A 24686-nucleotide genomic window follows, 5' to 3' on the forward strand; every position below is an offset into this window, starting at 1 on the left:
CCCGCAATCCTGACCCAAGGAATTTTAGATTTGTCCTTGACAGATGCCTGGTGTCACTAACACCCTCATGAGTGTGACAACATATTCTAATCTAATGTTCACGTGAAGTATTCATGTGACTATTTCCAAGTCTCTCAGGCCCTATTCCCTAGACTAATGGATACGAAGACGAACATCCTGGTCCTATCAGATCATGCCCCAATTTGGCTGACGAGGTAGCGCTTCAAGACCCAACTCTCAGAGACAGCATCAAGAATGTAATCAAATACTACGTCACCAAAAAAACAAGAACAGTGAGGAGTCTCCGGCGACCCTGTTGGACACGGCAAAAGGACTCTTCAGGGAGGAGCTGAGACATGGCATCAAATGGGGTGGGGGAGTTCACACAGGACCCTACAGGATCTACCACGCCTCAAGGGGAGAAGTCAAACACATATTGATGAAGGAAGCAGCCAACAAGCTGCTCTACGTTAACCATACGATCAATGCGCAACTATATGAGGTAAATCGAGGCTGGAGAGGGCCGACTTCAAAAAGAGACCGAAGACATAATTGCTGTCTTCCATCAATATTTCTAAGCCCTATACCAAGCCCAACACCTTGATGAGCAATAACAAGAAGACTATCTCCATGATTACGCCCTCCCAACAGGGAGGAAGAGTTGGGCCTCCTTGAAGAGGATGTTACCTCAGACGAGGACAGAATGGCAATTAGCAACCTCCCTTCCTGTAAAGCCACGGGCCCAAACGGGTACTCAGCCACATTCTACAAAGCCGATGCCTCTCTGCTACTAGTACCCATGGTGAAGGTGTTCAATTCTTTCCTGTCATCGGGGTTTGTCAATGATACAGTGTTAGTTTCATCTTGAAACCCAACTAAACCCCAACACACTGTTCTTTGTACAGACCTACTGTATTACTAAAATGCGACATAAAACCTTTTGCGTCAACTCATGGCTGGTCTCCATCACAATTGGCCTGCCCTTATAACCCCCAACAATCAGTCTTTATCCGTATTACACAGGCTAACCACAACACGCGCCTAGAAGATGCACTCAAGTAGGTGGTGGAACTGCGGAAGCAGCCGAAGGCCCTCCTCTCACTTGACTCCAAGAAGGCATTTGATAGGGTGGACTGCACACACCTGTCAAAAGTACTGGACAAAGTTTGTCTAGGCCCCAAGATGAAAACTTTTATTGAGGCAAATTTTAACAAACTGTTCATCAAACTTACAAATGGACACCTTTTCTCCGTCCGTCAATAGGGGCATGCGGCAAGGGTGCCCTTCGTCCCCCCCTCCATTATTTTCGCCCTACCAATTGAACCCTTAGTAGCAAAGATCCAAAACAGCCCCACAATCTTTGGCATGATGGTAGATGGCAGGGAGCACAAATTAGCCCTGTTTGCCGATAACCTATTATGGTTTACCACTGGCCCAGATACCACCATTATAGAACTGATGAGGGTGTCACACCATTTCTCCCACACTTCAGGCTTAAAAATATTTTTTTCTAAATCACAGGGCATGGGGTTGGTGGAACCGCAGAACAGTCTAAGGGACCCCATTCAGACAGGTGGCTTTCAAAGGGTGACATCTGCGATAACTTACCTGGGTGTCCAACTTCTGACATGCACAAGCACCATTTATGATAGCAATATCCCTCCTCTACTCTCCTCCCTCTTGAAGACCTATATAGGTGGGGCAAGTTGGAGATTTCCTGGCTGGGCTGGCGTAACTGCCTTAAAATGAACTTTATGCCCTAACTATTATCTGTCCTTCAAATTTCCCACCTTAACATTCCCAAACTGACACGAATGCTGCTATATAACAAAATGCTCAGCTTTGTGTGTTGGAGGAGGGGGAGAGGGGTAAATCCCGGAGGGTGGCAAGGGCATCCCTCTTTCGATCCACGGTCGAGGGTGGCCTGTGCTTTCCCAATGTCATTGCATACATCTTGGAGGCACAACTCCATCCCTCACTCGATTGAAATCACGACCCGAATACAAACCTTGGGTGCAAGCATAACTAGCTTTCTCTCCGGTTCCCCTATATGGGCTAGTGTGGCCCACAGTAGCGACCTGAGCAAACAACCCCACACTCCCCACTACTGACTTCTACACTCCTGGCTCATTGGTGGGACGTGTGGGGGGAGATAAACTTTACCAAAATACACCTTCCTTCTCACCCCCCTGGCTCACAAAGAGGATTTTCCTGCAAGTGTATCTAATCCAAGTTCTTTTAGTAGGTACCTTGGCCAATCTCCTATTTTGAGAGACTTCTATAGGGATGGGGACCTTGGGACACGGGGAGATCTTGTTGAGAAATACGTCTTGACAAGACAGGACACATAAAAGATCAGTCAGGCATTGCACTAGGCAGGTGGGCCTCCAGTCGACCTAGCTATGCAATGGGAGGATCCTCCAAAAGAAGGGTTATTCTTAAAACACTCACCGCAGAGGCATATCCTGGCTGTATCGACACATCCTGAACCTTAACCTCCCCCACCAAAGAAACATGCTTATGTGATATAATGGGAGAGGGAATTGACCATAGACATTTCAGATGAGACAGAGTGCTATTTGGCAAAGGGCCTCCAAATCTTCTAGTTGCCTTTGATATAAAAAAGAATGCCTACAGAATACTAACATGCAGGTACTCACACTGGTATGACTCACCCAAGGTGTTTGGGGGGTCAGACTTGTGCTGGAAGGGGTATGGGGGAAAGCAAAACTTCCCTATACACTTGGTGGCCATGCCTGCTAATACAAACATTCTGGGGTGAGGTCCTCCCTACGATACATTCCATTACTAATGTCTCACTTTCACACGATCCCCTTACGGTCCTCCTGGGAAACCCAGCCTCCTACTGGCAGCAAGAATGAGCATGGTCCAGATGTGGAAGCAACCACAGGTACCATCACTTAACTTGGTGGGGGAAGGTTTAGTCAATTTATGCCATCGAAAAACTGACAGCAATTGTCCGAGACAGAGTGGCCAAATTCAACATAACATGGTGACCATCAACACTTACATATGGAGGCAACAGACGACCGGAGGGTTGCACCTGAAAGTCTAAGACACTGAAAGCATCAGGGATATGTGTTGTGACCTCTTTGAACACAGATGGAGGCTTACCACAAGCCATATATTCAGATTGAATAACACTTTTTGCCCATATTGTAATATTTAGTGATAGTTCAGATGAAACTGTACTGTGAGATATGTTTCTTTTATTCAAAAATGCAAAATAAAATTGTTTTTAAAAAGTACAGATTATAAAATGTAATCTGTACTTTGACATTTTCTAGGATACAGGTATAGCTCTGCCAAGAAAAACAGCATTTGAGGAATAGTCATTAGATACCCAAACACTAATTTCACACATGTTCAGGCACCCCACTTTGTGAGCGACAAGGTGAAATTAGGTGACTTATGAACAATTAAAAGCAGGGCTTCCCATCTGTCAAAGTGTCATTTTGCCAGGTCTGACAGCAGGTATTTAGGCTGCTCTAGTCAGACTGCACATGGTAGGCCTGAAGCCAGATTTTACAGGTCAACCCTATGGATGGCATAGTGTTTGTGTGTCACATATGCCTACTCTGGGACCAGTCATCATTTTGTACAAGTGGGAAGAAGATTTAAACGATATGAGTTACTGGAGACAGTACATTGGTGATTGTTGTACTGTGTCAATTTTTCCAGTCTGTTCATACTGGGGCTGTCATCACAGGGTTTGAGAGACATTCAAGTCTGATGCTTGTGCAGCTTATAGTGGGCTTTGCGATAGGTGCAAATTAGCAGCTTTCTTTGGTCCAGGCACTTGGTCATGCTGGTTTGGCCAGCTAGTGTGACTGGATGCATTGGAGTGCTGGGCTTCACTCCTGCATGTGTGGTGGTGTGTTGTCTGGGGTGTGCTATACTTGTGGAAGATGGAGAAAGTGTCAAAATTTGCCTTTTTGTTTTTGGGTCACTGTTAAATTTGTTTGACATTAGTTCCATGTTTAAAGAAAGGAGATGAGATAATATGTCTGGTTTGTTCTGTAAGGAAAAGGAATGATGTAGTGACCCGATAAGTCGGTGGGCATTCTATAAAACAGGGATAATCAAAGTACAGCTAAGGTCCTCCGGTGGACCGCCTAACCTTTACATGCAGCTCCCTGGCAAACAGCAGCACTGGGCTGCTATTTAATTGTCTGAGCAGGCATTTAGAAAGCTGTTAAACAGGAATCATTTATATACCTGTCAACCCTTTTGCCGAAGGGCCTTTTTCCCCTAGAATACTAAGTCCTTCTTCGGCTATTTGGAATAGCTTGTACTTCGGTCTCCCCAACTTTTTTTTTTTAAACACCTAATGTATCCATGCCAAATTTGTGTCCTATTTTAATACATGCAAGTGATTCCAAATGTATCCAGTGTTTGTGGATTACACTGGAAAGGACTGAAAAAATTGCCTAGCATTTAGAAAGCTGTTAAACAGGAAGTATTGTGTACATGTTAACCCTTTCGCTGGTGGGCCTTTTCCCTCTAGAATGCTATGTCATTTTTCAGCTACTCTGGGTAGTCCGCTTCGGCCTCCACAACATTTTCCCCACATAAAGTATCCATCCCAAATTGGTGTCCTTTTTTCATACATTCTAGGAATTCCAGATGTATTCAGAGTTTGTGGATTCCCCTGCAGAGGGCTGAGAAAGTAGCCTAAATATAGCAACATTTTGTTTTTGTTTGGCAAAAATAGAAGACTAGTGTGCTACCTACAAAAAGAAAAAAAAGTTTTTCCCTAAAACTGGCATCATCAAAAGGTTTGCTGTTCTTATGGGCTTTCAGGAACATGCAGAACTGAAATTTTCAAAGAGGTAGCCCATTTTTCCTAATTTCTGAGCTTTCAACCTACTTCCAGTTTGCGATGGAAACCAGGGTGAAACCACTGGGTTTTCCAGGAAATCTATAGATTTCTGATAAGTAGACAATATTCTAAATTCAGCAAGGGGTCATTTGTGTAGGTCCCTCAAGGTATTCCCAAAGAAATAAGGGGGTAATTTTGACCCTGGTGGTCTTTTGACCACCAGGGTACATGTGTGGTCCCCACTACCAAAGGATCGCCACATTAGGAGTGAGCCTCTGCCAACCCACTGCATCTCCTTTCATACCGCCATGGCGGTCAGGACACCTAGGCCAAAGATGATCATCTCCGACACGGAGGCCCACAGAAGACCGCCAGCGGTATCAGGAGCCGGTCTTTCGACATTGTTTCCACAGCGGTAGCACCGCCACGAAAACCATGGCGGAAAGGCTATCGTGACAGGGAATGTCTTCCCTGTCTCCGGTTGATGGCTTCCCCCCACCAGCAAGCACTACACCCACCTCCACCCCACATTCAGCCACACCACGCATTCATGCACACACGAAGACATCACACACAACTGCCTCCACCCTCCCACCCCCCCACCCCCCTCCCCTGTCAAACTATCACTTTACCTGTTCCGGGGAGAAGGTAGTCTGGCAGGGAATGGGAAGGAGTGCTTCCACAGCCGGCAGCACCCTGCCAGAAGGGCACAGCCAGGCCGTATTATGGCCCATAATATAGTGGGTGGTGTCCTACTTGCGGGGTGGGGCCAGTGGTGGAACTGCCAGAGGACCTCTGCCCCCCAGCACGACTACTGCTGGATTTCCGCCCAAAGTGTGGCAGAAATCCGGCAGTACCCGTGATATGGCGGTCTCATGGCGCCTGCAGCTTTGGCGTCTTCATGGAAGACCGCCAAAGTCGTAATGAGGGCCTAAATGTTGAAATAAACAAATATTGAAAATGAGTAGGGAAATACCAGCCATTTTTGACAACATTTTCATTTGTAACTTCTTGGCACGATGGTTGATTTACAAAAGAAATATACCATTGCGTCCACTAGACCTTTCTGGTTGTTGAGATATATTGTGTTTACCCTACAAACCTCAAACTGTGCCTAAAATGGCACATTGTCCTTGCATTTCTGTGAAGTAAACTTTCAGAATCAGCAGAAATTCACAAAGTTTCTACAACTCAGTGTTCTCTCAACTGTCCCAGTAAAAATCCTACCTCACTCGTGTGGCTGGGCTTAGTGAACTTGACAGGCACACAACACGCCAGGGTCAATGGGAGTGTCACGGAATGAATCTCATTGACCCTGCTTTGATTTGTGCCTGTCGGAGGCACTATGTCAAGTCACACATGTGGTGTGGTATTTTTATGAGGACAAGTGGGGGAAAGCTTGGTGGTAGGAATTTTGTGGATCCCTTAGGTTTTCACAAGTTTACATCGCAGAAATGCAAGGACAATGTGCAATTGTAGGCAAAGTTTGAGATTTGCACAGTATTGTGAAGTAAGAAAATGTTGCGAGATCCATGCAAGGCACACCACCCCTGGACTCCCCCAGATGTCTTGTTTTCAGAAAAAGCTGGGTTTGGTAGGATTCCCTCTGTGGCTGCCGAGCCCAGGTCCAAGCACTGGACCTACCCATATTGGCAATTTCTCCACATTGCATTTTGGGGGCTTTTATTTTATTTTATTTTTTTAATAATGGACACCAGGCCCAGCCATACAAGTGGGCAACATTTTTATTGGGGCACAGTGGTAGGAATTTTGTGGATCCCTGAGGTTTCCAGAAGTATACATCACAGAAATGCAAGGAAAGTAAGCAGTTTTAGTCAAAGTTTGAGATTTGCAGGGCACTGGGAATAAGAAAATGTCATGGGGTGCGCACAAGGCACACTACTTTGGACTGCTCAAGTGTTTAGTTTTCAGAAATGCCGGGTTTTGGTAGGTTTCCCCAGGTGGCACCTGACCAGAGTCCGAGAAGTACAGCGATTAAGCACAGAAGTAGGATGATATTGGACATTAACCCAACTCTGCTACCCATATGCTAAAAAATAAAAAAGCTAAATCAACATTTCCCTTCTTGCAATGAAGATTGGGATGCTTTAGTATCCAAGGGGAGGAGAGGGGAAGGGGGGGGGGGTGCAGAAAGACTGTTGGGATCAGCTTATGGGAGGTTAGGTCCAATGTGTGAGTGGGTGGGCAGGTCACACCCACCCCTTGTAGCAATAAAAAAAAAAAAAAAAAAAAACACACCACTCTCTGGTGTCAAACTCCCTGGTGTCTAGTGGCCTTTTTGCCCTCCTCCCCAAAACCCTCCAGACGGAGCAGATTGGAGTTACCGACCTCTTATCAACCCCCGAGAGGGGGCAGAAAGACTGCTACGGGTCATTTGAGAGGTGGGGCTTGGCCCAATGCCTGGGGGGGGCTGTACCCTCCCATTTTGCTGTAATAAACAATCTCTGGTTGTCGAGTAGGCTTTTTGCCCCCCACTGTGGAGGCAGATTGGAGGAAAACACATCCTATCTGCCCCTCAACAGGGGCAGAAAGTCTGATGGGGTTATCTGGGAGGGTGGAGGCTAGGACTGATGCCTGGAAGGGCAGCCCACACCTATTTTGCAGAAAACAAAAACAATGCCTAGTGTCTAGTGAGCTTTCTGCCCCTCCTCTGGGGGCGGACAGGAAGCAACACCTACAATCTGCCAGGGAGGTGGGGGCAGAAAGACTTTTGGGCCTGGAGTAAGGGAGAAGCATTGGCCCCTCAAAAAACATAGATCCCAGTGTCTAGTGGGTGGATCACTGCTTGGGGATCGCCCTCCTGCAGAGATCGCCAAGCAGGGATCCACTAGGGAAAGGTGCTGTTGGAAAGGGGGATTCTCCCCTTTCCAATGATACCTCTCCCGCTTGCATCGGTGCTCGGGGGCTGAGATGTCCCCGGAGCACCGATGCAGTGAAAGTGAAATGAGCTGATCAGGTCACTTCACTTTCTCTGAAATTACGTCATTGTGCCGATCATCAGCCCCAGACGCTGAATTCAATGAAAGGAAATCTCACTCGTTCAAGCACCAGAGGAATTTCCTGCTTCTGGAGCCAGGACGTGCAGAAAACATTCTCAGCACCTAAGCTCTGGTGCTTAAGATGTCTCCAGCTTGTCTATAACACCCAAGAGATAAACTAAAGCAAAGGAAAACAAGCAAAGAAACAATGAGTGGAGAGACTAGACTATGAGACCAGGAGTTCGTTGCCCATGGGTAAAATCAAATGATTGTTGGGTTACAGTCCTGTTTTCTTACCACACACCCGCTACCACTGAGTCGTTTGATTCAAATTTCTCCCATTTTTTTTTTTTTTTTTTTAATAAAAAGGAGCTGAAAACAATGCCTAGAAAGTGGTTACCCAGGAGCGGAGAATTTATCACAAAGGGAGATAGGGATTTATATTTATTAAAAAATAAAAATAAAAAAATAAAACACACACAACATGCTTTCTGGTTCCATAGTTTCCATCTTGTTCATTACACACCAACTGGGTAGTTGTAATACACCACTGTGCTGAAGAACCTGCCCGTATCTTAAATATAGAGTTCACAGCCCCCATATTTTGGCAAAGTGGTAAAGCCAGCATCATGTCAGGTCTACTAGTGCCATGGCTAAATGTTTTTCACCATCCCATGTATAGCAATGAATGTTGATTGTTTGTGACTGCGCCGTTGAAAGACCATAAAATGGCATGAAGGAATGTGGAATAGTCAAGATCTGCCTCCCAGTAACAGCACCATACTGATATTCTGCCACTTTCATGTAGGTGCACCATTCTGATCCATAGATCATCACAAATTCTCCCTCTTGTGTTACTGACCCGTGTCTGCTGGCGCTCACAGTGATGCACGTACAACATGGGAAGAAACAAATTCAAGAACTTCACACATTTTTGGAGAGTCTTGTTAAGGATATTTATAAATATCACTCACTTAACAGATCCTGCTTCTAATCACTCCTAGTGTCTGTAGATAAGAAAATAAAGCCATAAGGGGATTGTGAAACTTAAGATTCTATAACGATTAAATATTCAAGTTAATTCTTATGTACGCTTAACTTACCAAACTTCGTAATAGCAAACAGGGTGCAGTACAGGATTAGCAACTCAGTACAGCATAATGCAGTTTGGAATGAACTCCTCAAAATATCTCAATGAATCACTGGCCACGCTTTGCTTCCTCTATGTCCCACCTTGCAAGCCCTCCTCCAGCCTGCTGGCTTCAATTTGGCCCTCTGCCACACCTAACACCATGCTTTTCGGCCCATGGGAAAATATTTCTGAGTGCCCATGCTGTAGAAAGTTCTGTATTAATAAGGTGAGAATGTGGTAATGGATGGTATGTAAGTGTTTGTTTGCTAGGTAGAGGCTGGTAGCAGATTACAGATGGTGGTAGGGAACAGGGAGGGGGACGGGTGTAGCCATAACATGAGATATCAGGCAGTGGCTGTCATTTAAGTGCCTAACATGAAATAAACAACTTAATTCCTATAGATTACATGTATTGCCACCACACTCCTAAAATGATATGCACAGGTAGTTGCAACTAGCTAACCTATAAACTGGGCTGTTATTCCGGAACCTTGACATCATTATTATGGGTACTGTATTTATACTGCAGCATTAATATAGAAGGTCACCAAGTATGACTATTTTGGACTTGGCAACTTTTACTATGAGCTTGCCAAGTGGTATTTTCAACATTGTGTTCTCTTGCCCCCATTCTGGGTTGCAGAGAGACCTGAATGTTTTGGCTTTTTTGCAGGGACCTCAAGTCTCATTCACTGCGAGTGAGATTCAAACATTTGGTGGTCGGGTTATGGTCTTCATCAAAAGGAGGCTTTTATAGTAGGAAGGCAGGGTCTTCACAAAATCTTGAGTCACTCAAGTAGGAAGTATATTTGTTATTTCATGTTGGGTCCTTAGGTCACAGTGTATTAGCTCTGGCTAGGGATACATCCTCCCTCCAACTGTACAGAAAGCATAACTCTCAAGGTACTCCTCTTTCACATTTTCACATCACTGTAAACAGTTTATTATGTTTTCCCAAACAATTAAGTTTTAATTCTTTTGAAAGGGCGCTCCTCTTCTCCACCTTGGCAACACTAAGGTACTGCACTTACCAAAACACATACTCTGTATACACTTTTTCAATACGATACTCCTATCCTCAAAACTGCATAAAAGTCCACGCACATCCAGTATATAATCCTAAAACACCATGCAAAAGGGTGACAAACTCAATGGGGGCGGGGGGGGGGGGGGGGGGGGGGGGGGAGTGGCTTGCCAGCCAAGATGGCGGGCGCAAGTTTGTAGCGCTCCGCGGCGCCACCCCGCTTATCCTCCATTTCACGGTGCTCGGGGAGCAGTCTGGAGGCCGCAGTGACATCTACCCGACTGCGACCCCTCTGGAGGAAGCTGGCCGGGGGTGTGCCGTGCCCGCTGGTCGGCAGAACGAGCTCCCTTCTCGGGAGCAGTGGAGCGCAGCCTCACCTGCGGACGCTACGCGGGCCGGCCTGGAAATGCCTGGCCCCTTCTGGAGATTAGATCTGCTTCGAGGGAGTCGGGAGAAGACGCCGGGCTTTACTGGGGCATGGAGTGAGCAGCGACCTACCTGGCAGTGAGAGTTAGATGTGGCGCTTATGGGCTGGAGGGGACTAAACTTGTGGAGCTTGTCAACCCAGGTCACCCTAGATGACGAGGCGATCTGGGAAAACACAGTGACTTGGAGGGCGGAAGGAGAGGGGACCCTTAAATCTCTTGCCTGATACAGGCCTGCAGAGACACCCTTCATTACCCCTTCGGCGCCAGGAGGGGGAGCGGCTGGGTTAGTGCCTGTTTTTGGAATCTGGGGCTTTCTGTTGAAGTGAAAGCATACAGTATTGGCAATCCAGCTTCTTCTACCGGGGCCTTCTTAACACACCGGCCCCCATAGCGGATCAAACGAGCGGTGAGACTGTAGTGCAGGTGGACTGGTGGTGATCCTGTGCAATTGAGCGGGCCGGGAAGGAGGCTGCTCATGCTGCTGCGCCTGGACTGTCACATTGCGCATGCAAGCTGGCCTCCTATGTCATCGGTGAGGCGCCAGCCGGTCCCGCGGCGCATAACCTCCTTCTGGACATCAATATGGCGAGTACGGGGTCGCCTCTGTTCTGGTACCGGCCCCAAACCTCAGACGTCGCGATCGGAATCTATGTCCCTAGACGACACCAAATTAGACGCAGTGCTGGTGGCTGTGGAGGGCATAGGCACCTCTCTGGAACAAGCTCGGACTTCGTTGGAGGGCAAAATCGATAAGGTGGCCAACGATCTCACCCTCCTGCACACGGACCATCGCAAATTAGCAGATAGGACCTGCACGCTAGAGGAACAGTTTCAAGACCTCACGCCTAAGTCGAACCAACTGGAAGCCTCACTGCAGACTGCGCTGGAACGGACAGAGACACTAGGTCATCGTGTGGAGGAAGCAGAGGGTCGCACTAGACGGAACAACCTTCGAATAGTGGGTCTACCGGAGGGTGTGGAGGCCCCAGATGTGGTTGCTTTTGCTGAGTCTTGGCTCCGAGAGCTGCTGCCGGACGGCTCGCCGGAGGAGGAATGGACGTGGCCCAGCGCCAGGCAGTCGGGCTCTAGTAGGAACTCCGTGGGCTCGCCGACGCCCTTTTTTTCGATTGAGCGAGCCCACGGAGTTCCTACTAGAGCCCGACTGCCTGGCGCTGGGCCACGTCCATTCCTCCTCCGGCTCTTACATTATGCAGATAGGGATATCATACTACGATTGGTACGAACACTTCCTCCAATTAATGTGCAGAATGCCCCGGTTATGATATTCCCAGATCACACCATGAATGTACAAAGGGAACGTGCATCCTTCCTGGCGGTTAAATGCAAACTCGGTTTCCTCAATTTGTCATACTCTCTGCTGTTTCCGGCCAGATTGCGAGTGGTGGCAGACAATAAAACGCACTTCTTCAGCACGCCCGAGGCGACGTGGGACTGGCTGGAATCTTCAGAACTGGTCAACTGACGTGATCCCACCATGACAGAGCGAGTGACTCGGAATCTACAGCCTCGTAGATGTCGGAACCGCAAGAAAAGAGTGGCTGTGTTGGGAGCGGTGCGATGCGCCTCCGATCTGGAACAAATTATACAGTAACTTTGTTGTGCCTTTCAAACCGCGGCGGCCATTGGCTTCCTCTCGGTGACTTCGGATGGTGAAGCAGATCCCGCAGACTGTTGGTGATATGGGCTCCTCCCTTGAGACATCCTTTGACCTTGGTTCATCCTGCCGCCCGAGGTGACGCCTCAGACAGCTGATGAACTACTTTGAACTCACCCACAGATTTCGTATTTCACTGTACATCAGTTAGTGTCGGTGTCAAACGTCGGCTGTGCTGGTTGGCTGCCTGCCACAGATATGCTGTGTGACAGCCTAAGAGACAGCTGGGCGTTGTGTCACTCTGTGTCTTTTACGCTATATGCTGCGCTCCGCTGTAACTACTTCCCCGCTTTCATGCTGAGTTCGGGGTCATGTCCTGAGTACTACCGCTTCTCTGGCACCTGATCTACCTCACACTCCTGCTAGAGGGGACTCCCTCCCTTTTCTTTACCCCCGAATTGTTTGTGCCTTCTAACCACATTACCTGGTTTGGGCAGACACCTGTCGTTCCTCCGTCCTTATGGTATTCACTCATGTTATTATTGAACCTGTTGATGGTCCCCAGTTGTTCTTGCTATGTTTTGTGTGGAGCCTATGCCCGCCCTGTCTGCCCTCTTCCTGGGACCCCGCTGTCTTGCTATCCCTCAAGCTGGGCCACTGTCCTTTTGTCCACTTACTGCTCCACCATGAACCCTTTTAAATTCCTTACATGGAATGTGCGTGGCATACACTAGCCAGCGCGCAGATATTCCATCTATTCATATCTCAAGAGGCTTTCAATACACATAGCTTTCTTGCAGGATACTCATCTGGCGCAACTGGAAGTGGTTCGATTACAACGGCGTTGGCATAGGCAGCTTTACACAACAGGTTTCTCCTCTCGTGCCAGGGTGGCACTTATCTGGGTGAGACCGGGTACCCCATTTGTAGTCGACGATTATACTGTAGACGACCAGGGGCGCTGTTGCGCAGGCGCCTTTCTGGCCGGGATATCCTGTTGGGATCTATATACACGCCCCAAATACGGACCAAGCCTCTTTCTTTCGCACACTCTCTCCCCTTCTGGCACGTTGGAGCGACCTCCCCTGGTTGTTGGGGGGCGATTTCAATTGTGTTCTGGACCCCTTACTGGATTGCTCCTTCCTGCCATTGCCCACTGCTCCCACAGTTATGGCTGCACTGGCACTGCGTGACTGGCTTCGCAATTGGCGTATGGTGGATGTGTGGCGTCAACGCCATCCTGCTACTAAGATATACTCGTTCTACTCAGCGCTGCATCCTTTGCATGTCCGTCTTGACAGGCTGGTGTGCACTGCTAATTTATATTCTGCAGTACAGTGGTCCGACTAAATGGGTCGCACCCACTCGGACCACAATCCACAGCTACTGCATCTGGGATGGGACTCGCCCAGCCCGCCATCCCCATTTGGAGATTCCGTCCGGAGCTCCTGGAAGATGCGCCATTTAGGTCCTTGTTGGACAAGGCAATCCCCCAGTATTTTCACCATAATGTGGGCACAGCGTCCTCTGAACTAATTGAATGGGAGGCATTTAAGGCGTTTATCGGGGGCCACTGCATGGGCACGCAACGGAGTCTGCGGAAATCTATAGAGAGTGACTTGACTAGAATGGAGAGGTCCCTAATGGGATATGAACGCAGGCAATCTCACTCTGCGCTCATTTCGCAGCAGTTAGCTGAGGCTAGAACAGAACGCATCTCGTTATTAGGGAGACTGCGCTGCTTAAATTATGCAGCTCACTCGGCTCGCACCCATACTCTGGCGGACTGGCTTATCCGTCAAGACCAAGACCGAAGCCCCATCATGGCGATCCATTTGACAACTGGGAATATGCTTCATACCCCCCAGGAGATTCACTCTGAATACTATCAGTCACTCTATCGGTCCATGGTGGTAGATGACTGGGAGACGAGAGCTGATTTTTTTTTTCGGCATTCACCCTGCCCCGATTGTCAGATGATCAGTGGGCAGAGCTGGAGGCACCCCTGGCTTTGGAGGAGGTGTGCAAGGGAATACTGGCCCTGTCAGCCGGCAGGACCCCCGGCACGGATGGACTCCCGTCTGAGTTCTATAGGTCTTTCTCCGTGACGCTTGCGCCCAGTCTTCTTTCTCTTTACGAGCAGGCACTGCCGGCTTCACAACATGAGGCACTGTTGGTGTCGCTCCCTAAGCCGGGCAGAGATCCATCTGAACTGGGCTCCTTTAGGCCGTTGGCGATGCTTAATATGGACTATAAAATCCTGGCCAAGATTCTGGTGACTCGTTTGGCGCCCTTGGACCCACTGCTGGTGCACTCAGACCAAAATGGTTTTGTACCTTCACGGGACACTTCGAGAAATATCCGGCGCCTTTCTCGAGTTATGCAATATTCAACGCGTGATTGCCCTCGTGCGGGATGCCTGGTCCTTGATATGGAGAAGGCCTTTGACTCCTTGGAGTAGTCCTACTTATTTGATTCATTGCGCCGCTTTGGGATGGGCCCGTACTTCCCACGCTTGACCCAACTGTTATTTACTCGGCCACGTTCTAGGGTGAAAGTCGGCACATATATGTCTGAACCGATAGAGGTGGGCAGGGGTACCAGACAAGGCTGCCCCCTCTCCCTGTTGCTGTTTTCCCTGGCGATGGAACCTCTGGCGGTGGAGTGCCGTAGGACCGGGCAGACCTGGGGTATCCCATTGGGTGATGGCCTGTGTAAGGAAATGCCTCCTTGGCATGGTTACCCCCTGACTTTTTGCCTTTGCTGATGCCAAGTTATGATTTGAAAGTGTGCTGAGACCTGCGAACCAGGCCCCAGCACTAGTGTTCTTTCCCTAACCTGTACCTTTGTTTCCACAATTGGCACACCCTGGCATCCAGGTAAGTCCCTTGTAACTGGTACCCCTAGTACCAAGGGCCCTGATGCCAAGGAAGGTCTCTAAGGGTTGCAGCATGTCTTATGCCACCCTGGAGACCCCTCACTCAGCACAGACACACTGCTTGGCAGCTTGTGTGTGCTGGTGGGGAGAAAATGACTAAGTCGACATGGCACTCCCCTCAGGGTGCCACGCCAACCTCACACTGCCTATGGCATAGGTAAGTCACCCCTCTAGCAGGCCTTACAGCCCTAAGGCAGGGTGCACTATACCATAGGTGAGGGCATAGGTGCATGAGCACTATGCCCCTACAGTGTCTAAGCAAAACCTTAGACATTGTAAGTGCAGGGTAGCCATAAGAGTATATGGTCTGGGAGTCTGTCATACACGAACTCCACAGCACGATAATGGCTACACTGAAAACTGGGAAGTTTGGTATCAAACTTCTCAGCACAATAAATGCACACTGATGCCAGTGTACATTTTATTGTGAAATACACCCCAGAGGGCATCTTAGAGATGCCCCCTGAAAACATACCCGACTTCCAGTGTGGGCTGACTAGTTTTGGCAGCCTGCCACACACCAGACATGTTGCTGGCCACATGGGGAGAATGCCTTTGTCACTCTGTGGCTAGTAACAAAGCCTGTACTGGGTGGAGGTGCTTCTCACCTCCGCCTGCAGGAACTGTAACATCTGGCGGTGAGCCTCAAAGGCTCACCCCCTTTGTTACAGCACCCCAGGGCACTCCAGCTAGTGGAGACTCCCGCCCCCTCTGGCCACGGCCCCACTTTTGGCGGCAAGGCCGGAGGAGATAATGAGAAAAACAAGGAGGAGTCACTGGCCAGTCAGGACAGCCCTTAAGGGTCGAGCGACCTCTGAAGCCTCAGAGGACTACCCTGCATCTAAAAGGACCAAGAACTCCCGAGGACAGCGGCTCTACTCCAAAGAAGAAACATCTTTGCAACAAAGAAGCAACTTTTAAAGACCATGCGTTTCCCGCCCGAAGAGTGAGACTTTGCACTCTGCACCCGACGCCCCCGGCTCGACCTGCGGAGAAACAACACTACAGGGAGGACTCCCCGGCGACTGCGACCCTGTGAGTAGCCAGATTTGACCCTTTGAGCCCCCCCAGCGACGCCTGCAGAGGGAATCCAGAGGCTCCCCCTGACCGCGACTTCCTGTTTCAAAGAACCCAACGCCTGGTAAAGACACTGCACCCGCAGCCCCCAGGACCTGAAGGATCCGACCTCCACTGCAGAAGCGACCCCCAGGTGGCCCTCTCCCTTGCCCAGGTGGTGGCTACCCTGAGGAGCCCCCCCCTTGCCTGTCTGCTTCACTGAAGAGACCCCTGGGTCTCCCATTGAACTCCATTGTAAACCCGACGCCTGTTTGCACTCTGCACCCGGCTGCCCCCGTGCCGCTGAGGGTGTACTTTTTGTGCTGACTTGTGTCCCCCCCCCCCGGTGCCCTACAAAACCCCCTGGTCTGCCCTCCGAAGACGCGGGTACTTACCTGCTGGCAGACTGGAACCGGGGCACCCCCTTCTCCATTGAAGCTTATGCGTTTTGGGCACCACTTTGACCTCTGCACCTGACCGGCCCTGAGCTGCTGGTGTGGTAACTTTGGGGTTGCTCTGAACCCCCAACGGTGGGGTACCTTGGACCCAACTTTGAACCCTGTAGGTGGTCTACTTACCTGCAAAACTAACAAACACTTACCTCCCCCAGGAACTGTTGAAAATTGCACGGTCTAGTTTTAAAATAGCTTATTGCCATTTGTGTGAAAACTGTACATGCTATTTTGCTAATTCAGAGTTCCTAAAGTTCCTAAGTGAAATACCTTTCATTTGAAGTATTACTTGTAAATCTTGAACCTGTGGTTCTTAAAATAAACTAAGAAAATATATTTTTCTATACAAAAACCTATTGGCCTGGAATTGTCTTTGAATGTGTGTTCCTCATTTATTGCCTGTGTGTGTACAACAAATGCTTAACACTACCCTCTGATAAGCCTACTGCTCGACCACACTACCACAAAATAGAGCATTAGAATTATCTCTTTTTGCCACTCTTTTACCTATAAGGGGAACCCTTGGACTCTGTGCATGCTATTTCTTACTTTGAAATAGTGCATACAGAGCCAACTTCCTACAGCCTGCATGTCATATCTTTATATGCAGACGAACTCCTTTTATACATCTGGAATATTGATATTGTCCCACCTGATATTGAGGACATCTTGTGCCGCTTTGCTGCTTTCTCCGGCCTACGTGTCAACTGGGCGAAGTCATGCCTCTTCCCTTTTGATCAAGGGCGGTCAGACCCGAAGTTGCAAATCTCTGGCATAGATGTCCCCTGGCAGCCAAACTCGTTCCGCTATCTGGGCATACAAATATTCCACACACAGAGGGACTTGCACGATGACAATCTCCGTAGAGCAGTGTCCTCCATTCGATCACAGATGACCTTCTGGCAGACTCTGCTGCTCTCGGTGGCTGGTAGGATCGCCCTCCTGAAAATGGTAGTCCTCCCTCGCCTTCTATACTACTTCTCCAATTTGCCTCATTATGTTCCAGCTGTTTTCTTTCACAATTTGGAGCCTAGAATACAGGAGTTTGGCTGGAATCTGGGCCGCTGTAGGGTGGCGTTGAAAAAGCTTTATTTACCCCTTTCCAGAGGCGGCCTCTCGGTTCCGAATATGGAACATTACTACCTGGCCCCCCAGCTTCAGTGGGTGGCGCTTTGGCTAGCGAACCTGCAACTGGCCGACACTGCAACCACTTCTCCACCCTGGACACTAACCCGGATTGCACATCTCTTCCACCCTCTCGCTAGATTGCGGCCCTCTGCGGAGCTCCTGCTGAATGTAGCTCATCGCTGCTACCGCAGATCCCTGCGACTCACAAGAGATACTGTTCCCTAAGCTCCATCACTGGCGTTGCTGGGTACGCAGCGCGGCACGCGACTCACGACCACAATGGAACTGGGTCCCTGGCATGCGGCTGACATCCACACTTTGGGAGATCTATACAGGGAGGGTGGTTTGATTGGGGTTATGGAGCTCTCGCTGGAGACGGGGCTGCCGACGGGACAATTTCTTTTGTACAACTCACTGCTGCTTGCACTGTCACGTGAGTGGGGAGATATGTCCTTTGAGCCCCCATGCATTTATTGGTGCAATACCTACAACTTATGGGACAAGGTAGACATTTGATTTGATGGTTCACCAATGCGCTTAGGACACTCACAGCGGGAGCCCTCACTGCATTGCAGACTACTTGGGAGGGCGATTTAGAGAGACCCTTCACTGAATCCACATGGTCCGGAGCACTGTCCAGCCACACTAGTGTCCCCCGTAATGCTAGATACCATCTTATTCAGTATTATATACTCCATAGGGCTTATCTCACACCAGCCCATATTAACAGGTGTTTTAATCGAATGGATTCCGCTTGTCCTCGATGCAACGAACTTGGGGTGCACTTTCTCCACATGTTCTGGGCTTGCCCCTCAAGCGTTTTTTGGCATGAAGTCACAACATCCTTATCCAAGTTTACATCGCGCCCGCTGTTGTCAGATACTGGCTCCTGCCTCTTAGGTCTTTTCCCGAGAGCCAAAAAACATAAGGCATCTACAAGATTCCTAGATTTGGGTCTTTTGACAGCTAAGCCTCTAATTACCAAGCGATGGAAGGACTCTGTGCCCCAACAGTACTAGCTTGGAAGCGCTCCTTTATGATATGGGCAGAGACGGAGGGGGCTGCACTGCGGCGCGAAGATGCGATGGGCTTGCGAACGTATCCTCTTTCAGCCAGTTGGGATTAGATGTTGACTCAGTTGCGGCGGGAGGATCAGGTCGCAATTGTTGGTGATCTAATGGCAGTTGACAACGTGCTAGTACCTGCTTAGTTATACTGTGGCGCGCCTCTATTGCCATGTCATTTATTTGTATGCTTTCTCCTCTAAGCTTCTGCTGCTCCTATACGCTCCTTATTTCATTAATGGTCATGTTCTGCTCTACTTCCAAATGTGACTGTGGGAATAATATTTTGTGTGGAATCCCTCAGACTCAGGAGATTTGGGGTGTTGTGGATGGGCTCAAACGTTTTTTATTAGCTGTTTTATTGGTATTATGCAAGTCATTTTTTTTCTCTTACAATTGATGCTCCTGTGTACGTATTAATAACTGCTTAGATGTACGTCCTCACTTATATTAGAGTTGAGCGGACTCCAAACATGTTGGAGAAGGGATTAACCGATGCATATATTATTAACCTGTTTCGTTACAAGCCAGTTACTGGTCTATCCCCATGGACCTTAAACATGCAAATTGTAAATCCGGGTTTTGTACTTGACTTGTGGCATTGCTACTATAGAACTATATAGTAGTAACTGAAGCACTGTTAAATGGATAAAATCAATAAAAAATATTTGCCAAAAACAAAACAAAACAAGAACTCTACTCTCTCAACCTTTCAACCAGACCTGCACACATACCCAAAAAAACACTGAGCCAACCATGTATACTAAAGAACCAATGAGGATCCATTCGTCCCTATCGTACCAAGCAAAGCAGAAAGATAAAAACACTTCATGGTACAAGTAAACACAGAAAATCACCAATACGTAAGAACTCTAACCCCAAATACAATCCCAAATCTTTCTAGGAATAACATTAGTCATTTCAGTTTCTTAATGCATGTAGTTCTTCTAAAGTACAAGGACATAACTACTCTGCAACTACCTCCTTCAAAAGTTTACGTGGCCCATTTGCCACTCCAAAAGACATCTCATCTACTGATGTATTTTCTAAATGCATAACAGCAACAACACATTTAGTCTTCCAATAAACATTAACATACATGTGTCAAATATGAAATACATTTTGGTCCACACTTTGACAAATTGAAAATGTGAACTGTGTAAAAACATGTCCACTTTGTCTTCATTAGAATGTTACTGCCCACAAATTGCTGGTTGTTCTCATTCAGAATATATATTGTTCATAGATATATTATGCACATACAGTCCCAACTCTACCCCTCGAGTCAGTGTCATGATAACCACAAGCTGTACTATTTTCACAGCTGAAGAGAAGAATATCCCTCTATTTTCCTTACTCCCTCTCTGCAGCAATGTGTTGCTTTGCCCGCAATCTTTCTTTCCTTCCTGTTATGTATAAGGCACAGGTTAAACAGTCTGTTTCTACAAACAAAGATGCTCCGTTGAAAGACAGTAAAATGACTTGAAGGAGCGTAGAACAGTCAAGATCTGCCTCCCAATAATAGCACCGTACCGATCTTCTGCCACTTTAATATGCACCATTCAGATCCATAGATAATCACAAATTCTCCCCCATGAGATACTGACCCTTGTCTATGCTAGCACTCAAGGTAATGCACATCCAACATGAGAAGACATGGATTCAAGACAGGCATTCAAGTTTGCACACAGAGTGGGACTTAATAGTGCCTAGTGTCCCCACTTTCATGGTACCCCAGTAGCTTCCGAGGAAGCCATGCGCTAACCCTAGGCCACATTAGATGTCTCCCGGACATTTGCACCTTACTTCACATGCACAAAAAACTGACAGGCAATGCTCTGATAACAGCCGACACCTCATGCAGCAATAAAATTAAATACCTTCAGCCCACACTCTTCACTCGGCTCCTTCTGCCCAGGAGCACACGCAGACAACCCTTGAAAGCCATTATCTCTCTAAGGAACATTCCTTACTTCAGCCAAACTCCAGTTCCATCTCTGCACAGATTCTTTCAACAACTCATCACCACAATGTTGTAGTTAGTGGACAGGGGGTTCACACATGACTCTGGAGCCACTCAGGTAGGAGGTATGCTCTTTATTTCAAGTTAGGCCCTACGTTTACAGCCATGGCCTTTTAGCTCCTCTGATGCGCACATCCTTTCTCCAGCTGTACTCTACTGTCAGACTTCACCCAGCACAGCAACATTCCATTTATAATCACATTATCACAGGTCCACATTGAACATTCAACAGCATGCTCCACCAGCCAATGCATCACAAATGCAGCCCTACACACACACACACACAGAACAAGGGTAACGCCACGTCACTACATTATCCCTTTTCCTAACACACAAACAACAAAGTACCATCACATAACTACACAGGCCAAATGTCACACACCTGGAGAGAAGGCACAGACCTGAACTCTAAACACAGTTCTATTCAGAAACATACATGCACAGTTTCAAAAGAGATCTGACAATTATCAATCTAACCCTAGTCTGAAATCGTGGCAGGAAAATAGACCCATGATAATATTCTGCTTTTGGTTCAATGATCCCCAATCTGTGTAAAATCTACTTGTGTGGTGTTTCATTGAAGCACTACATCATGCTCTTGGGTAGTGGAGCATATTTTACTGCATAGCACCATAGTTCACCCCATTTCTGCACAATCATTGACATGAACTACTATTGATTATACTTGCCTAACGTGTGGGAAGTGCACCCCTTCTACCCACTCCTTTTTTGTAGGATGTGGTAGATCAGTCCAGGAGATGCAATCTATGTGTTAGGAGATTCCCAGAGAAGGTAGAGGGCACTACACCAACTATTCCCAGAGGGAAGGCTGGGAGAGGAAATCCTGAAGGCTTCCCTGTCATCAGTCTTTGTGGAAGAAAGGGCATATCTGTCCTTAGCACCGCCTACTAGCCAGCGGGGACCATAATTGCCAAAATACTCAATTATAGGAAGAAGGTGCCATCTTCCAGAAGGTTCGGTGGCAGAGGGATGCAGTTTTTTTGACAATGTGATTCAAATACTTTCAGACTACACACATCCAGTACCAGATGCAGATGTTTTGTGTGGGGGGGGGGGGGGGCTACAAACTGAAGTCTATGGATCTCACATATATGTTGCTCTACCCTGCAAAGTTAAAAGGTGCCTCCTTAGGGGCGTTCGCATAGGGCTGGAAGATGTATGGGACTGGATGGAGGTTAATGGAGAGGCTCGTACCCCCCGCCCAAGACGGCCTTGACCTGGTCGCAGAGAGGGCACCCTAACAGGATGAAAAAAAAAAAAGAAGGAGACAGACGCAGACAGGGATCAGCAGCTGTGCTAACTGCAATACATTCAATGGTATCACCATTATGGAATCTGTGCATGAGTTAATTTCAACAGCAACATTACTGATACGAACATGAGTTTTGCCACTCCCACACACCACCTCAAAATGTTCTAATTTCTTGCAAGATAAACAATGCTTGCTCACAGCTAAGCATCCAACAAAATTACTTAAGACGGTTCTAGGAGCTGCATCTGTAACAAATTGTTCAGTTTCTTTTGTGATCCCTTTCTGTACTCGTACTCTTCCTTTGGTGTGCACTGCACACACAAACAGACTCTTGATCTGGAGGTGTCCCCGAAATAATATTAACTGTTGCTCCCGCATTTAAGACCTTTGACAAGATTAATGATCTCTTAATGTTTCTAGCTAGGTCCTAGACCTCAGTGACTGGGATTTTGGCAACTTAGTAACTGTTCTTGAATTTTCTTGAAGGCACAATTGAACATGAACTGTTCACGAATTAGCGTATCCAAATTCATACGTTGCAGCTAAGATCCTGAGGGCAGACATAATTCTCTACACCCCTTCCTCAGTGAGCTCTTTGCATTTGAAAAAGTTTTGTCTTTCCAGGATGATGCTGGGCTCAATAGAAAATTGTTATTGCAACTGTTCAATTGCCTCCACATTCATACCCCAACGGTTATCACCGATGAGCACGAGGAGCTGAAATGGGTGGTAAATTGTCAAATAATTATCGAGCAGTTTGGCACAAACTGCCGAATAACTGTGTGAATTGTGATTCCGAGCTGTAATTGCCTGCACCGATAGCCACAAGATGATTCTCAACCAGGCAAAACCATTAAGTCCAGTTAATGGGCGGTTTGCCAGGATGCGCTAAGAAAGGAGGTGGCTGTATAATTAATGTATTGTACTGTGGCCATGGTGAGCAACAAAAAACAACCAGGTAATGCAAAAATGAGGGTCAACAGGTGAGTAAAACACACCTTCAATAAGAGAGTACCACACACCTTATAGTAACCGGAGGTGCCACGGGTAGACTGATCTGCTGCTGCCTGAGGGCGACGAAAAAGCAGCAAATCATTGCCCAGTTACGAAGAAACAGTGATCAAATGGGAACCGCTAGGAAACTAAGTCACTTGGTTTTAGAAGCGGCACTGACGAAATGGAGAGAAACTGATTACCAGGACATTGCACTCGCTAGCATGGATCGCATTGATTGCGCTTGAACTGCACCAATACATTATGAATGTTGCGTGTGATGTCGCACGTAACGGCATCAGGCCGTGGATCAAGAGCGGTGTGGGGTGCGCGAGCTTGAAGGGGTCTCTAAGCAGTGGCTTATTATGGCTAAAAGCAAACTCCAAGCCGTTGCTGGGCAACGTCTGGGCCGGAGGGGTGCGCAGAGTTTATCTAATAAATGTGGAGTAACCCCTCGGGAGCCAGTCCGGCGCTCTGTCACAAAGCCATGCTGGCGGTTCAGTGCAGGGTGAAGATGCTCCGGTAAGCACGGAAACTGCGGCTTATGCAAAGATCGCTGCAGAAACATCAAAAGTGCTCTAACATATCAATGATTCCGATACAGCATCAATGGGCGAAGACGTGCAAGTCGCCAATATGTAGTAAATTGATTCGCAAGCAGATATGTACAATCAACGGTTTATTGTGATCCAACGGATGAGCAGCGACAAGTCGGCTTGAATTCCCCCATGAACTGACCGAGTCAGCTGGAATCTTGGGCTGCTGTTCTGTCTGCCAGCACGGGGCACATTCAATTGTAAACAAGAAACAGGACAAGAGTAATATGGCACGAAGTGCCATGCATTACATCACACAATACTACAGTGGTTATGTGACATCACTTTAGATGATGTCATGAAACATACTATTAGGTCCTCAAACCTAAGAATTTTCAAAACCTGAGAGATAACCTTTGTGATGGAAAATGCGGTCACCCTAAATATAGATTGCCGACCTCCCCCGTGGCAACAGCGGTTCACTTCTTGGGCCTCATACCTGCCCCGTCTAGAGAGCCCCAGCCCCACTCTCTCCCCCCGCCCCCGCAGCCTTATCTCGAACCTCGTGTTACCTGTGTAGCCGGCTGGAGCGGGGAACTGCACGGCAGCGGTGTCCACATTGCTTTCGCTTGCACGGTGGAGTTTTCTGGGCGGCGCCATCTTGCTTAAGAAAGAGTTCAGCGTCGGTGAGCAAAACCAAAGTAAACGAACCTAGGATTCGCCATCTTGGTGTGATGTGGCTGGAACGCCACCACGCCTACTCGGATCGCCACCGCGGAATACAGCTTGTCGGGACTTGTAGTTCATATTATTTGTATTTTAATTGTATTTGTATCTTTCTTCCTTTAGGATGGAGTATTCAAAGAGAGGTAGCAACTAACAACCACTATTGAAAAGATTCTGCCTGACGTGAAAAAACAGAAGTACCTGGAGACTTAGCCGGTTTGCTCTTTCACCGCAAGGAAAAGGTTCGCGTGGCGACCATCTTGGGACAGGTTTTGTCAAAGTTTGTCACCTGCTGCCAGAAGGACTTACAAAGCTAATGATTCGAAAAATTAATTGAAATTAAAACATGCTCTATGGCATGCAGGCAGTGTCGTAGAAAATCAAATCAAAATGCCGAGACCATTCAAATGTATCCTGTCGCCTTTTGCCTGTACAATAGAATCGATAAGAGTACCT

General features: G+C 47.8%; 1 protein-coding gene across 1 annotated transcript in view; it reads right to left on the reverse strand.

The window, feature by feature from the left end:
* RRP7A (ribosomal RNA processing 7 homolog A) overlaps positions 1 to 24259 on the reverse strand; it is an 85004-nt gene extending 60745 nt beyond the window's left edge. Inside the window, exon 1 of the mRNA XM_069231222.1 lies at positions 24077 to 24259. Within this exon, the coding sequence (XP_069087323.1) occupies positions 24077 to 24164 (88 nt within the window). The 5' untranslated portion in view covers positions 24165 to 24259. The remainder of the gene's footprint in view (positions 1 to 24076) is intronic.
* Positions 24260 to 24686: the final 427 nt, after the last annotated feature.

This window comes from Pleurodeles waltl, chromosome 4_2 (assembly GCF_031143425.1).
Source record: "Pleurodeles waltl isolate 20211129_DDA chromosome 4_2, aPleWal1.hap1.20221129, whole genome shotgun sequence".
In the NCBI taxonomy this organism is placed as follows: domain Eukaryota; kingdom Metazoa; phylum Chordata; class Amphibia; order Caudata; family Salamandridae; genus Pleurodeles; species Pleurodeles waltl.